A 17063-nucleotide genomic window follows, 5' to 3' on the forward strand; every position below is an offset into this window, starting at 1 on the left:
ATATATAAACCTATTTCATTGTATTACAATATTTTGTTTTATTTATAGATAGATGGATATTAATTTTGCATGTTAGATATATTTATATCAATTTATAAACAATATTGTGTATTTTATATTTTATAAACTAAATACTCCTATATATCTGTCTATCTATACATCAGAAAAATTTACTAACAAAAAAAATATGAAGATAGAAACCATATATTCACTGTGCCAGATGATGCAGAAACCTGTCTTATTATTTTTTTTCTGTGTTTTCAGTGTCTCTTTTCAAGGAGGGTGGTACACGAAAAGGAGGAGAAAACAACAGAAAAAGAGGAAGAAGAGGACAAGAGCTCTGATGAAGGACTTCTGCTGCAGGCACACCACGCCATGGAGAGGATGGAGGAGTTTGTGCACAAGGTCAGTTCATCTCACGCCCACAGCTGAGACCCTCTGTAAACACAGATATACATTATCATTGAGTTCACATGACAAGGGTTATACGGTGAAGATAAACGCATGACATCAGCGCACCTCTCCTGATCACAGCTGCCTTTGCACGAACAAGTCACAGTCCTCCAATACGGAAAACATCCCTGCCAAACCAGACGCCCATCTTCCGGCTCCGGCAGCTTCTCATCTCAGTCTTGTATTGAGAGTCTGCCATATGCAGAGGAACAGGAACTGAAAGCAGTCCTTTGTAGCATGTTCTGAGCCCCTTCTGCTTTAATGGCTCTTTCCTTCCTCTCCTCTCTCCCCCTCTGGGGAAGAAGCCAAAGCTCTCTGTGTCGAAGAGCAAGCACAGTTTAAGATCCAATCAGTGCCATTCACAATCAGGACTTGGGTACAAACTCTTGAAAGGAATGCATCTAAGAAGGCTTTAAAACACGCATTCTGACAGATGACCAAAAGGCACATCATGGAGTCGAGTCAGTCGAACAAACTGACCTAGTTTCATGTTCTGTTTTGTTTGTATAAAAGTATGTCCTGACACACACAGAGCTAGGAGCGGTTCTCTCAGCAGATACAGCATGTTCATGGCCTCTTTGCCCTCGGCTGTATTCACTGCATGTGCTATTTTTATAGATATAATCCTGTGGTCACGCCTGTGACTGGTATGATAGCACAGGAGTGGTTTTTGTCAGCCTGATTTGGCAGAATGCTGTTGAGAACCTGCAAAGCTTCTTAGCAGTGTCACCACTGCTGATAAAGAGAAACCAAGCAACCTAGTTTTAAGAAAGAAAAAAAAAGATTCATATAGATGGATAGAAAGGAACACCGTCTGTGTAATTGTGCCAATGAAGATGTTATGCCAAGATGTTATTGCACTTGATGTGTTCTTTGGTCCTAACTAGACTCTTTTGCTGAGGGATTAATAGTTCACCCAAAGATTAAAATTTGCTGAACATTTATTTGCCCTCAGGCCATCCAATGTGAGTTAGGTTTTTTTTCTTCTAAACAGATCTGGAGAAATGTACCATTACATCTTGCTCACCAATAAATAATCTGCATAGAATGGGTGCCGTCAGAATGAGTCCAAACAGCTGATTAAAAGCAATAAACCACAAGTAAACCAATTCAATGCAGAGAATTCACTGGTGAGCAAGTAATGTAGCCTAATGCTGAATTTCTTCAAATCTGTTCCTACAAAGAAACAAACTCCTCTACACATTGGGTGGCCTGAGGGTGAGAACATTTCAGCAAATTTCCATTTTTGTGTAAACCGTTCCGTTAAACTGCATGTTATTCAGGTAGCTTGCTATAAATTTCAGCTTACTTTGTTGGATTCACAGGTTGTTGCTACAACTTGACAGATGTTGACTTGCACTGCCCTGCTGTAACTTGTGCATGAAATAATACATAAGCTTGTGTACCTAGATTTGTGCTAACATACTCCTCTAGAGCATTTTTTGAGCCTTAGAATTATTTCTGGCTCTCTGTATATGTAATTTTTGCCTGTGCCTTAACTCATATAATTACTGTAATACTTATCTCTTACTCTCAACCTCTCTCACATACACCATGTAATTACTTTCTGAAGTCAAATGAGAGGGCTTTTTTTTATGCCAACTAGTAATGCTGACCTGAGGTTGGCATAATGACATGTCAAAGAGTGGCCAGATACGTCATCTTTTGAAAACTGCATGGTTGCTTTTGAGATCTTATAGTGATGCTTTTAATTTTGTGTCTTAGATGTGGGAGGGGAGATGGCGTGTCATTCCACATGATGTCCTCCCTGATTGGCTGAAGGATAATGATTTCCTTTTGCATGGGCACAGGCCACCCATGCCCTCCTTCAGAGCTTGTTTCAAGAGCATCTTCAGAATCCATACAGAAACGGGCAACATTTGGACACATCTTCTGGGTATGGAAAACACATCTATACACATTTATAATTTTTTTTTTTTCCCTCATTTTTTAAAATAACCAGTCTAGGGATTTGTTCCTGGGTACAGCCAGCAAATTAAGAAAACTAATAATAAGGCAACATTTAAATACAGTATCACCATAGGAACTACATCAGAGCAGTATGCCTCTCTTCATGCATAGGCTGACTCTGTGCTGGGTAAACAAAACACATGCCCATAAAAAATAACATAACATTTAAATGAATTTAATATTTATTTAATTTATGTATAGTACCCATAATAAAAATAAATGTAAATAACCAAGTATAAATTTATATAATAAAATTGAATTGGAAAAATTACATCAGACCAGTAAGCACTCACTGTCTGCATGCTGTACTGCCACCTAGAGGAGAAATATTACCATTCTTCACATAACGTTGAATGTAGGAGCTGGTGTAATGGCTCTAGGTAATGGTACCGATCGTAAGATGAGACTGTAATGTGCGGCTATTGATCTTCTTCAGCTTTGAACTTGTGGTGTGACTGAGCCATAATGGATGCAGATGTTTGATGTTGATCTGCTAGTGACTGCTAAGCTTTCTGATGTGCTTTGAGTTCAGTTTGATTTCGATTTTACTCTTTGTACATTTATTGTATTGACCTGTAGAGGGGCCTCTGTGTAAGTACCTTAAATGATTAGCATTTATAGGGTTATTGAGATTTTACACTCACACACAGTTAACCAGTATTTTCCTTGTATCTACAGGCTGCCTGTTCTTTCTCTGTCTGGGCATTGTGTACATGTTCAGGCCCAATATGACATTTGTGGCCCCGTTCCAGGAGAAGATTGTTATAGGCGCGTTCTTCCTGGGGGCCATTCTCTGCCTGTCCTTCTCCTGGCTCTTTCACACAGTCTACTGCCACTCGGAGGGGGTGTCCCGTGTCTTCTCAAAGTAAGCACCTTACTGCAAATACTCCTTGTTATCCACTAAATGGTTTAAAGTGAGTGGACATGGCCATTTTAGCTTGAATGTGCACAAAACAGCTTGTTATGCTCCTTGATAATGTATTATTTTAATTATAAACTGTGGTCTGTAGCGCAAATAGTTTTACTGTTTGATGCCATTTATTCCTCTAGTTATTTATCCATAGCAGCTAATGAGTCTGAAGTCTCGCACATTCACAAAAAATAGCTTTCTTCCACTTTGCAGAAGTATTCCCAACTGCTAAGGAATTTTAACTGTGGGTGACATGTTTTAGTAGTTTAATATTAATTGATGCACTAGGATCACTACATGGCATTTATTAATCTTTGTTAATGTTACTTGGTAGATATAGTTCTTTAGTTATGAAGTGTATTATGGACTAATGTTAATATAAATTACTTTAAATTAAAATTAATTATATGTAAATATTAACCATATCAAGATTTATTCTGTTTTCTATATATCCTATCTATTGGTATATCATATTTACATAGTTAAAATGATATCAAAGTTGATTAAGTTTTTGTGTTTGTTTAAATTGCTCAAGTTTAGTACATTTAAAAATGTTAATTTACATTTGTTTAATCATAATTTAATAGTAATATTAATTAATTTGAATATGTAAAATTATTTTAAGAATCATAAAGTTAATTTAAAAATTTTCTCTTAATGTGCTTTCTCTCATTCTGCCTTGTCACAGGTTAGACTATTCGGGCATAGCATTCCTGATCATGGGCAGTTTTGTACCCTGGCTGTATTACTCTTTCTACTGCTCCCCTCAGCCCTGTTTCATATACCTAATAGTGGTGTGTGTCCTGGGGGTCACTGCCATCATCGTCTCACAGTGTGATTTCTTCGCCACACCACAGTACCGTGGAGTCAGGGCCGGTAAGATGCAATCTTTATTGTTCAGGACATTATCTTCTGCATGCTTTTGATCAGAATAGAATTTACTCCTCTGTCCTGCTCTAGTACACCATAACCCCCAGGAACAGTGTAACAAGAAGTAACCGAGAAATAGCCAACCATAAAACCACTTAACTCCCTTTCTCCTAATGTCTACTTGCACTGAGTGTTAATTTTGGAGGTATAAATAGGCCTGTCGCGATAGTCGATAAATCAATTAATCTTTCATTTGCTTGTGGATGTTTGCATCTCAAGTGATACAGCATTGTACTTGCACAACTACTGTACTTTATTTTAATACCGCGTAGCATATTCTGCAAGTAACTTTGTTGCCTTTTCTGTCAAAATGGGCCTACTTTTTGCTCGCTTCATTTGGCTTGCTCAGCTAAATATGCATGTGGTTGCGTGTGTCCCAGTGAGTTAACACACTCACGCTTGTCATTTTCTTCTTTCCAAAGCGCACGGGGCGTATGTCGTTTAGTGTTATCAAAAGACCCGGTACTTCGGTACCAAGTCAGTACTAAAAAAATATAAATGTGACGGTACCAGGTTTCTTTAAGTACCGGTAGTACCGAGGTCCCGTTCAAACCCGGTTCAGCGCTATGATTTCCGCGAAGCAGGACTTAAAACTTACATTTTAATATGGACAGTCATGGAATTTGTCAAAGTTAGCATAAATTAATCAAATCAAATCTCCATATGGACCTGTATCTGTAAATGTTAAGCCGCCAAAGTTGTTTGAAATATGAATCCGTGTTCTGCGCGTCTCTGTGTGAATTAATAAATGGCAGAGACGTGCGGGTTTGTTTACTACATTGACTGAAGCACATGACGCTTGCATTAATTTCAGCATCTGAGCTTCTGACTTCTCTCTCCATTAAGCGATCTGAACTTTTCAGTTCATCTCAATGGATGCACAGCGCACCTATATTTGATGCTCACGACTCACCGTCGCTTTACTGATAGCGCTGTTTCTCACACATGCAAAGAGAGAGAGAGTCTTACCACGCTGAATCGACACGCTATATGTAAACTATTGTTTGTTGTCTTCTGTCAAAATAATGGAGTTCATTTATAATTATTCAACTTTTTCAAACAAGCAGAAGATATGCCGGTTTCTCCGGTAGTGGGCGGAGCTAACACGCAAATGGCAATTTCATTGGCTGACGCTCAACTAGTACCGTGCCTGTTTTGATTTCAGCAAATCAGTTCGACCGAACCCAAGACAACGTGATTAATATTCATGAACCCAGCAGCTCATCAATTCATAGTGCATTGTATATACATTCGTGTGATAGTAGAATTAGTAGTAATATTATCTTTTAATAATAATTATGATCTATTACTATTTTCTTTTACAGAAACCCTCAATGACCAGAAATATTTTAAGCATCACCACCAGTCTTAAGTTCAGTTAAAATGACAAATATGCATTCATTAGGCCTAAAAGTTAATTTTTTACATAAAGGTATTGTGCTAGAATTTTTTTTTACTATTATTTAGTAAAATGTATGTGATACTGCTACTACTGTAGAAAAAAAAACTTTATTTAAAAAAAAAAAAAAATCACAATATTTCTTCCATGTTTTAATTTTAAAATCAAATCCCCTTTATTTATTAAAAATAAGATGTTTAAATTTCGGTGAATCTTGTTTACTGTTTTTCATAATTATATAACTTGTAGAAAAAGTTTAAACACACTTTTAAATAAGTATAAAGAATGGCATTGGTTTTATTTTTAGTGCTAAATTGTTTTTTTTAATTAGCCTATTTTTGTGTTTTGCTTTGGTACTGAAATTGGTACCGAGAACCGTGGATTTTCACTGGTATCTGTACCGAATACTGAAATGTTGGTACCGTGACAACACTACTGTCGTTGCTAAGCGTCCATCAGCTACGATATCCATTACAAGGGAATTTCAGCAATGGATTCAAAAACGAGCTCGTCGCACCTAGGGATGGGTACCGAAACCCGGTATTAAACTGGCCCCGGGGCTAAATTATGAAAGACCGTGGTATCAGTATAAGATCTGACGCTATCAGTTCTACTTTCGGTACTGGAGGGAAAAAAATTAATGTACTATGTATTTTTGCTTAATTTTATCGTGCACATTTTATCTTACCAAACATTTCTAATGTGCTATGATATTAAGACATTTGTCTGTGAGATCTCATGCGCGCCGGTGAAGCTATCTGTTAGTCAAACACACACACACACACACACCACAACAAGCGCGACGCACGCACACAGTACGAAAACTCCCGCTTAATTATAGCGTGACGATGGCGAAGAGATTTGCTTAATGTTATCGTGCACATTTTAACTTACCAAACACTTCTAATTTGTGATATTAAGACGTCTGTCTGTGAGATCTGCGAGATCTCTCATGCGCGCTGTGGAGGCTGTCTGTCAGTCTCACACACACACACACACACACACATAAGGGGCCGTTCACATATCACGTCTTTAGCGTTCTCAAGTTCGTCATTTCAAATGTAGGCGTGCGGGAGGCGCACTCTGAGGCGCATCTGCCCCGCATCCAGTTAAAAACATCTCAACTTTTCAGAATGCCGCAAGCACACTGCAGGGTCATATAGCTTCCTCACCTTTTCCGTAACAACGTTGAAAGTTCAGCCAAAATGAAGGAACAGCTGATCATAGCTGTATGTGGATTTGTAAGTTAATTTAGTAGCAGAGCTACTGCAAGCATTTTTTTCGTGCCGCAAATCCATTTATCCATTGCTGAAATGTCCGCGTCTTTATGGAGAGAGCTTCTTTGGAAAGAAGAAAGGTTTTCCACGCGTTTTAGGCGCGATATGTGAACGGCCCCTAACACAACACAAAGTAACACAACACAATGTACCGATAAGAATACCGTTAAAGTACCGGACCGTTAATCAGTATCGGTAAGAGTAGTAATACCGTTAAAACCTTAACGATACCCATCCCTAGCCGCACCGCGTCTCTTCCATTATGACCGCGCATACCGCATTTAAAATAATGAACTTGAGCAAAAAAAAAAAAAAAAAAGACGTGATATGTGAACGGCCCCTTAATGGGTAAAAAGGTTTACTTTCGGTTGACGGTTAATATGAGCATCCATAACTGCCATATAAACAATGTAACATACAAAATGAATTAATTTTAAGCCACATCTTTCTTGCTCTGAATCTGCCATAAAATAAAATTAAAGTTTATTGATCTTTGAAAAGGTGCGTTATGCCATTCTCATTATATTAGTTGAAACTGGTCTTAGAACGACAATATTATTATCGCGATCATTTCTTGGACAATTTATTGTCCAGCAAAATTTGTTATCGTGACAGGCCTAGGTATAAAACATCTAATACCTCAATACAAAAAGTTAAATGAATACCTGTCCTGTTTTCTGTGTCTCAGGTGTGTTTGTGGGTCTTGGCCTCAGTGGAGTCGTCCCCACACTGCACTTTATGATCACTGAGGGCTTTCTGAGGGCCACCACCATGGGACAGATGGGCTGGCTGTTCCTCATGGCTGCCCTGTACATCACCGGAGCCTGCCTGTACGCTGCACGTATCCCCGAGAGATTCTTCCCTGGCAAATGTGACATTTGGGTGAGTTCATGGAATTCACACACTGAGTTCAGAATCCACACTAGCCTGTCATTACATTTAAAGTCTAATCCGTACCTTGTCATTATTTTGCAGTTCCACTCCCATCAGCTGTTCCATATCCTGGTGGTAGCAGGTGCTTTTGTGCACTTCCATGGTGTGTCCAACCTGCAGGAGTTTCGTTACACAGCTGGAGGTGGCTGTGCAGAGGAGGGTGGCGCGTGAGCCCCATATCCTCCGGTGCTTGAATTGCACCAATAGAGGGAGACAACGTTCCTCTTACCTTTGCAGCCAACAACTGTTCCTCCGGTCAATGAGGGGTAAACCTAAAAGGACAGCACTGAACGACAAAGTTACTCCCCTTTATTATTTTTCTAATTTTTTTCTTTCCGTTTCTGGTTTGTTCTCTGTTTTGCCCATTAAATAAAATACACCATGGGATAAGGTAAACACAGATTAAAGGTTGGCGGTTCGTGTTTCCTAAGATCATACATACAAAACGAGGTGATTTTTTGGTTGGTCTATTGCGGTTTGATGATCTGTTGCTGTTTTTTCTTTGTACAAGAAAAAGAGTTAAACTCAAAAACAAACAACAAAAATGCAAATGTGTGAAAGTTTCTTGGGGTGGGCAGTTGGCCATTTTAAACTTTTTGATGTAAATAAGATTCCTAAAATTTGGGTTATATAGATTTGTACGAAAATAAAGTTATAAAATGTTTTTAAAAATACATCATTTATATCATTATATTGTTTAACAGAGGAAAAAGAGAGAACATTGTTTTCCAGGGAAAGAAGACTCATCTTGTCTCGAGTCAGAAATGGCTAACCAGATGCCTCAGTGTTCTGTTATCCTAAGCACAACTGTTAAGAGCTAAAAACACACCTGTATGCCAGTGGGACGCCCTGCACACGAATGAGGCGCCAGGATTCAGCACTCACATACTCCACAGGTCTTCATATCACCGTCAGTGCTGTTTCCTTTGACACAGAAGGCCGGTTTTCCATCTTTTGTTAATTTCTCTCTTTCTCACTCTGTTCTCGTTTTACTCATCTTTGTGAACGTCCACTCAACCTGGTTTTGGACAAAAAAAAAAAAAAAAAAAAAAGGAGAATCGATGAAAGACTTGCTTTTGCAAAGTACTCCGAGCAATGCAAGAACGGATTTGTTGTGTAATGTTCTGTGTTCACCATCTGTATGTGATATAATTTATTAAAAGAGTTTATGGAAACATTACAACAATCTGTAATATTCCACGTTTAAACATGAGCAATGTTTGGTTTCTCAGAGATTTTACATTATTTAAATTTTAAAATCAATAAAAACCTTCATGACAGTTGTGGTTATTTTTTTATTAGTACTTTTTTGCACCAAGTTAATGTTTTAACTGTTGCTAGCGTAATTAGTCAAATGACCTTTGCAGTTTAGGTGATTGGCTCCAAATGATACCTGGCAGAAAAGCTGATACACCTGGAACGTCCTACTAAGGAGTTGGACTGTCGTGACTCAAGTAGCATATCCAAAAGAGGACATGCTGTGCTTACATCACTTTTGCACCACCTATAAAAATAATGCATGGTATATAACAAATAATTAACTTGCATAAAGCAGAGTTATTACTTTTATATTGTTTATTGCTCTATCATTAATGTTAAAGAACTACAATTTTCCTTGTAATTACATTGTTCCTGATTATATATGATTACACATGGCATCACCACTGAAATTAACATGAATTAAAACACACAACTTTCTAGATATTATAAACCTACAAACTAAAAGCAGTGCTTATTAACCTGTGAACAGCTTCCTGTTGTATTGAACCAGCAACCTCTGGACCCATGAGGCAGCGCTCTTGCCTGCAAGCCACAGGTCTCTTTTGCAGCTTCATGCGTTTAAAGCTTATGTTTAGCCACTGCACCACTGTGCTTCAGATAAGAATATATGCTGTAAATCTCATTTTAAGTGATAAACGTTACTTTAAAACGTCCTGATTTGACCCGAAAGGTGAACAAACATCCACTGTACCACAGAGATTGTGCCAGCAGTGTAATTCACAAAAAATAAATATAAATACTACAGAGGGCAAAACCATGTTAAGATTATTATACTTGATTGTACTTCACAAAACTCACCACAGGAGGGTGAATTAAGTTTAAGTTTATTACACTCGACTTGCAACTCACAAAACTCACCACTGGAGGGCGAAGCCAGTTTAAGTCTATTACACTCGACTGTACTTCCCAAAACTCACCACTGGAGGGCGAAGCCAGTTTAAGTCTATTACACTCGACTGTACTTCACAAAAATCACCACTGGAGGGCGAAGCCAGTTTAAGTCTATTACACTCGACTGTACTTCACAAAAATCACCACTGGAGGGCGAAGCCAGTTTAAGTCTATTACACTCGACTGTACTTCACAAAAATCACCACTGGAGGGCGAAGCCAGTTTAAGTCTATTACACTCGACTGTACTTCACAAAACTCACCACTGGAGGGCGAAGCCAGTTTAAGCCTATTACACTCGACTGTACTTCACAAAAATCACCACTGGAGGGCAAAGCCAGTTTAAGTCAAGTACACCCGGCTGGATTCTTTCAAAGACATACAAGATAGGAAATATGTGCGTAGTTGGTGTAGGACGGAGAATGCTGTTTAAAAGGCTAAAAACACTGTACAGTTTTACAGAGCCTTTACTATGATGCAGTTTTTTATTGTTAACTTGACTCACTATGTCTGATTTATTGAATCAAGAGATGTTAGCTGCTGCAAGTTTACTCTTCTTGACCAGATTAATTCACAAATGAATAATTGGGACATTCTAAAAGCACGCTCAACGTGAAAGTACGTGGCTTTATGCATTAAAACAGTGTTTTAAAAAGACCAAGATACCAATTTAATATAAATAGATGATACTTTATAAAGTTTATCTCAATATTTGACAGTGGCTGTGAGACTGCACTTAAATAAGAGCACAAATATCATGAAATTTTGTTCGTTACTATAGCAACGGTTTACAGGTATGTCCTTTCAGAATCATCACTGGCCAATAGAAATAAAAGTTTATCGATTTCTCCACTTTCAAATAGCAAGGAGCATCATATTTTCCTGAAATAAAGGGGAGAAAAAGTCTATGTTTTGCAATGTAGTGAAGAAAATTTAAAGTTTCATAAAAATGTAATTGGCAGACACATTAGAATATTGCAGTGTCATTTATCAACTGCATGACGTATAATTATATGCAACAATAATTGTCTTGTCATGCTATATAAATTAAAACAGTAATGATACCCCTTTCATTTTCCTTTCTCATACTCTGATGAAATGAAAATCAAATTTTCTAAAATTATTTAATTCATAATTCTTCTGTCTGAAGACCTGATCGTCTTACTGTGGATAATCAACCCAATTAATTTACTATATTCGTATGTTAGCCTAAAGATCAGCTTAATTTAACAAAACAATCATTTCAGGGACATGGCGAGTTACAGGCTGATGTTTTTTTTTCTTTTGTGCATTATGAAGGCTTTATAAAACTGTACAGCGTTTTTAGCTTTTTAAACAGCATTCTCAGTCCTACACCAACTACGCACACATGACTATGAAAGACTATTGAACCAATCAGAGTAGGTATGGGATTGAACCAATCAGAGTAGGTATGGGGCGGGGCTGCACGTGCAACCCCACCCCAGGTGCAGCCCCGCCCCGATCTGCAGGCTGCAGCCGGGTGCTTCTCGTTTAAGTCTATTACACTCGACTGTACTTCCCAAAACTCACCACTGGGGGGCGAAGCCAGTTTAAGTCTATTACACTCGACTGTACTTCCCAAAACTCACCACTGGGGGGCGAAGCCAGTTTAAGTCTATTACACTCGACTGTACTTCCCAAAACTCACAACTGGGGGGCGAAGCCAGTTTAAGTCTATTACACTCGACTGTACTTCCCAAAACTCACCAATGGAGGGCGAAGCCAGTATAAGCCTATTACACTCGACTGTACTTCCCAAAACTCACCACTGGGGGGCGAAGCCAGTTTAAGTCTATTACACTCGACTGTACTTCCCAAAACTCACCACTGGGGGGCGAAGCCAGTTTAAGTCTATTACACTCGACTGTTCTTTACAAAAATCACCACAGGAGGGCGAAACCAGTTTAAGATTATTACACTCGACTGCAACTCACAAAACTCACCACTGGAGGGCGAAGCCAGTTTAAGTCTATTACACTCGACTGTACTTCCCAAAAATCACCACTGGAGGGCAGAGCCAGTTTAAGTCTATTTCACTCGACTGCAACTCACAAAAATCACCACAGGAGGGAGAAGCCAGCTTAAGTTTATTACACTCGACTGTTCTTCCCAAAACTCACCATAGGAGGGCGAAGCCAGTTTAAGTCTATTACACTCGACTGCAACTCACAAAAATCACCACAGGAGGCAAAACAATGTTATGTTTTACTTACGTACCACGTGAAAGAATCCATACCAGACCCCACAAGAACTGATTCTTGGCTGAACAGGATCAGTGGCCTATGGGGAGGATGGGGAACCTGGATTCTACATACTGTTATACCTGTTGTTTTACTAATAGCACCCTGTGTGATGCAATGTATTAGTACTTCTATTATGTGTTCTGTTGCAGCGCTCACTACGAGAGATACCTATCAAGCGATGCTGCAAATAGCCAATCCAGTCAGACAATTGCTACGGACACGGAGAAATTGGCGATGCATGTGATCACAGCTGGGGATCTTACATTAGACGCGGATAGTTATACTGAAGATGATTATGTGCATACTTATGAGTAGGAGTTGTTGTATTATCCATTTTTATTCTTAAAATTGTATGACAAAATGAGTACTAACTAAAAGTATATCCCATATGATTAGTGTACGAAAGTAATCAAGAAACATCAAATATTGGCCAAGATTGTTCATGGTTAAGTAAGACATGGCTTCGACTCTCTTGAAGTGGCCATTGTGAGATTCTGCTTGTGCACATGAACATCTTGTGTTAAAGGACATTGTGTGATGAAAGTATGATGTGCTGAGATTTGAACCTTACTCTTGTTTCATGCTATTTGATTACCCAATACAGTCAGTAATGCTTATTCAACTATTATTTTCCAGACATTTCCATTGCCTCATATCCTAAGATGCTGTATAAAAGTGACACCCAAGGCACAATAAAGTTGAGCTTAGAAAGATCTGCACCACTGGTGTGTCTCATTCTTTAGTCCCTGGTATCAGCTCTCCCCTGCTCAGATAACCCAACCTGAACCAAAATTATATTTGCGATCTCGAAATCAAGAATACAATTTATTTTTACAATTACACTGGACTTCACAAAAACAACCACAGGATGGCGAAACAAGTTTAAGATTATTTTTCCACTAAAGTATTTCACAAAAATCAAAAAACAACAACATGTAAATTGTCGTGGCAATTTTCTATTTCAATTAGAGTTACAAGACAAAAGTCTTTTGAATATTTATTTTCCTGCAGGAAAAGGTCTAAATTCATATAGTCGTTCAGGGTTGGCTGTGGATTGCAACAACGAGGAAACAGCATTTATACCTTTATCAAATCCAGATGATTTGATCTCATCCAATCATAATGCATGAATTTAATGCAAATCATTTTCTAAGTAGCCAGGACGTCTAAGAAACTACAATAACATTTCTGTCTGACACACTTGTCTTGCACACATAGATTAGATATATAGATTGCATAAATAGATTTCCTGTTAGCTCTCAGCTCATAAAAAACTCCGGCATACTGAAGCACTCAGAGACAGTGTAAAGAACACTTTACAGTGAAGCAAATAATGCAAATATATTTCAGATTGAAAAAATTTCTTCCACACAAATATAAAATGTAAACATAACCTAATTTGGCAATAATCAGATAAACATCTAGAAATACACATCACATACTTTCTTCCTCACATAGCCGGACTGTTAAATGAACAGTTGGAAATAATCATAAGGTTACAGGACATCTTAGACTACATTACTATGATTAATGTTAAGGATAAATCCACAAGACACTTCAAACTATACGCATGTAGCAACGTGGCGTCACGCAACAGAAACAGTGTAGAGACGAGTACGCCACCCTAGGGCTTACACCCAGCGAAATACCATGCGCCCTCAGGTGCTACTCAAGGGAACAGGTTCAAGACTACTAAAGAGAGCAAGAGACATGACATACCCAGATAAAAGGTTTAATTTTACATTAATCCTAAAACATTAAAGAATGGTCTCATCAACAGTTTACCAGTTAAATACCCAATAGACCAATACAGCTTTACCTTTAACAAGAAGGGACAAACCACACAGCAAATCAGTGCATACAAATCCAGAAGCAAGTGACAAACCAAAAATGAACTAAAGCAAAAGAAACAAATACACTTCCCTCCTGTTAAGCTTCAGTATCACAGCTCATCAACACATTCACCTGTAGATATAAATGCACAGAACACTCAGGGGAGCAGCAGTCCAGTACCGTGATGGCCCACTGTTAGCTGCATGCAAAGGATAGGCCTAATGAAACTGCAGGATCAGATGGTATTCTTCAAAACAGATGAAGCCAGCGTGAGAAACAGCTGTAGATATAGACCACAGTAAGCTTTACGCTACCTGCGCTCATCACTTCAGACATACACACACAAGAGGAAAGCAACAGGACATAAACCCCTTGACCTTTAAGGAAGATGGAGCGAAATAAATAACCCTGTGCCACTAGACTTGGGTCTCTGCAGAGCAAAAGTGGGCTTTTATCACCTTGTGGGTGTTTTCAAACTGCTGGGTGTTTCTTAATCATGCAATCAAAATGATCCCCTTTACCCAACCCCAACCCCACCCCTAAACCGAACATCACCATGACATCATCCAGTCAGGTCACCCTGATCTCTTGGAAAAAAGTGTGGTCTCTATCCAACAAATATCTAATCACTAATAAGGTTAAAGAGGTATCATTCAAGTTGCTACATCAATTTTACCCAGTAAATCTTTTTATCAAAAAAAAAATGTTTCCTGAGTTGGATCCCCTATGCTCCTTCTGTGGAGTGGAAGACGAGTCTATACCTCACCTTTTTTATGGGATTGTGTTCATGAAGCTACTTTTTGGGAACAATTTTGTCTATTTGTACGCGTTTCCTTATTAGTCAATTTTTCTATGGGGTTTAAGGATGTGTTATTTGGTTCTTATAACTCTGACAAAAATCTAGAAGACAAGTATTTTCTTGTTAATCTATTTATTTTTCTAGCCAAGTTTTCTGTACACAAGTGAAAATGCGTCTGTCAAACCTCTTATTATTGTCTTTTGCAATGACCTGAAATATTATTTGAGTATATCTTCTTTCAAATTCCAAAAATTCCAAAGCTTTCAAGTCAGTTACATTCGTGCACAAAGCATAATATTTATGCTTTTTTATAATGAAAACAAAAGAGACTCGAGGCATTTCTATCTCTCTTGAATTTATTTAAAGGATATGTTACCCCTGGCTCAATTATTATTATTATTATTATTATTATTTTGTAAATATATTATTTATTTTGTTTTTACTTTTGTCTTTTTTACTTGCTTTTTACTTTACTTCCTCTTTGTCTACTGGTTACAATTATATTATCTTTTGTTTTTGTAGATGAAACTGTATTTGCTATTATGTAACACTCTGATCTGGTAACTCCCATTACTATCCTTGCTAGCCACTGGACCGTCACTAGAACGCAACTCAATAACTGAGCCAGCAGGTGTAATCAATGACAAGGTATCGCTCAATGCCAGCGGACGTGTCTTCCCATTGGGAAGATGCAAAAGTTAAAATGGAAACTGATTCCAAGGAATCCACAAACCATGATAACTCATCCGGTCACATTAATATGAAAAGCATTATCATGATTAATGCTACGAATAAATCTAAAAGACATTTTAGACTATACATATATGAAACATGACTGATGTTAAAAGGCATACGGTATAAGCTTACTATTATTGTATGGAAGAAGTAAAGGTTTGCAAAAGCTTATGAATGAAACCTGTTTTTAAAGGTAAAGTACATTTAAACACGCAGATTCTCAAAACTCGATTCACCAATGACCATGGTGTTGGTGTGTTTCACTGGCCAGCAAACTCACCAGACCTGAACCCCATAGAGCAGGGGTCGGCAACCTTTTCGGCATGACATGCCTTTTTAATTTTTTCTGGTTAACCACTGTGCCAAAAAGTATTATTAAAAGTTGACTAATATTAAATGATTTGCAGCTTTATCTTACCTCGTTCTCTTTAACGTTAAACTGACGCTCCGCGCTCTGCTTCTGTGAACCGTAAACCCCGCCTACTTTGATTTGATTGGTCATCTCAGTCATTTTGTCATTGACGAGCGCTGTTAGACCACTGAGAGGCTTTGATCTAAAGCGCCTATTATGTGCAGCGTTTGCGCGTGCATCTGTAGACTAGCGCAAATTAATCCTCACACTTTAATACAGTGGTCTCAAACTCAATTCCTGGAGGGCAGCATCTCTGCAGAGTTTAGCTTCAACCAGATCCAAATCACACCTGCTTGAAAGTTTCTAGAAATCCTGAAGACCTTGATTAGCTGGATCAGGTGTGTATGTTTGATTAGGGTAGGAGCAAAACTGTGCAGAGCTTTGGCCCTCCAGGAATTGAGTTTGAGACCAATGCTTTAATAGTATTTATAGCTCCTAACAGTCTGTGTGACTATGAGGAGTTATTACCTCAAAGTGTTTTCACTATGCCATTGCTGGCACGCGTGCAGTAGTTTGCCGACCCCTACCATAGAGAATCTATGGGCTATTGCAAAGAGGAAAATGAGAAACAAGAGACCAAAAAAATAAAGGAGATGAGCTGAAGGCCACTGTCAAAGAAACTTGGACTTCAATACCACCTCAGCAGTGTCACAAACTGATCACCATGCCACACTGAATTGAGGCAGTAATTAAAGCAAAAGGATCCAAAACCAAGTATTAAGTACATGTACAGTAAATGAACATCTTTTCCAGAAGGCCAACAGTTCACAATTTTTTTTTTCTTTTTTTATTGCTCTTATGAAGTATTCTAATTTGTTGAGATAGTTAATTGGTGCGTTTTTGTTAAATTTTAGCCAAAAACCATTAGAATTAAAATAACCAAAGACTTAAACTACTTTAGTCTGTGTGCATTGAATTGATTTAATACACAAGTTTCACAATTTTTGTTGAATTACGAAATAAATTAACTTTTCCA

General features: G+C 38.2%; 1 protein-coding gene and 1 long non-coding RNA gene across 4 annotated transcripts in view; one reads left to right on the forward strand and one right to left on the reverse strand.

Moving 5' to 3' along the window:
• The window catches only part of LOC113048279 (adiponectin receptor protein 2-like), a 38268-nt gene extending 29115 nt beyond the window's left edge, over positions 1-9153 (forward strand). For 2 of the 3 annotated variants that reach the window (XM_026209996.1, XM_026209998.1), the window contains exons 4-9: positions 265-405; positions 2179-2350; positions 3103-3289; positions 4023-4210; positions 7629-7822; positions 7916-8177. In XM_026209996.1, the coding sequence (XP_026065781.1) occupies positions 265-405; positions 2179-2350; positions 3103-3289; positions 4023-4210; positions 7629-7822; positions 7916-8044 (1011 nt within the window). In that variant the 3' untranslated portion in view covers positions 8045-8177. Of the gene's footprint in view, positions 1-264; positions 406-2178; positions 2351-3102; positions 3290-4022; positions 4211-7628; positions 7823-7915 lie in introns of all 3 variants that reach the window. The other variant, XM_026209997.1, reaches the window with a different exon arrangement.
• Positions 331-8012, reverse strand: LOC113048280 (uncharacterized). Its single transcript, XR_003276435.1, has 4 exons — positions 7898-8012; positions 7606-7802; positions 520-768; positions 331-438 (listed from the first exon to the last, which is right to left on the reverse strand). It is a non-coding gene; the product is annotated as an uncharacterized LOC113048280 (long non-coding RNA).
• Positions 9154-17063: the final 7910 nt, after the last annotated feature.

The sequence above is a fragment of the Carassius auratus genome, chromosome 29 (assembly GCF_003368295.1).
Source record: "Carassius auratus strain Wakin chromosome 29, ASM336829v1, whole genome shotgun sequence".
In the NCBI taxonomy this organism is placed as follows: domain Eukaryota; kingdom Metazoa; phylum Chordata; class Actinopteri; order Cypriniformes; family Cyprinidae; genus Carassius; species Carassius auratus.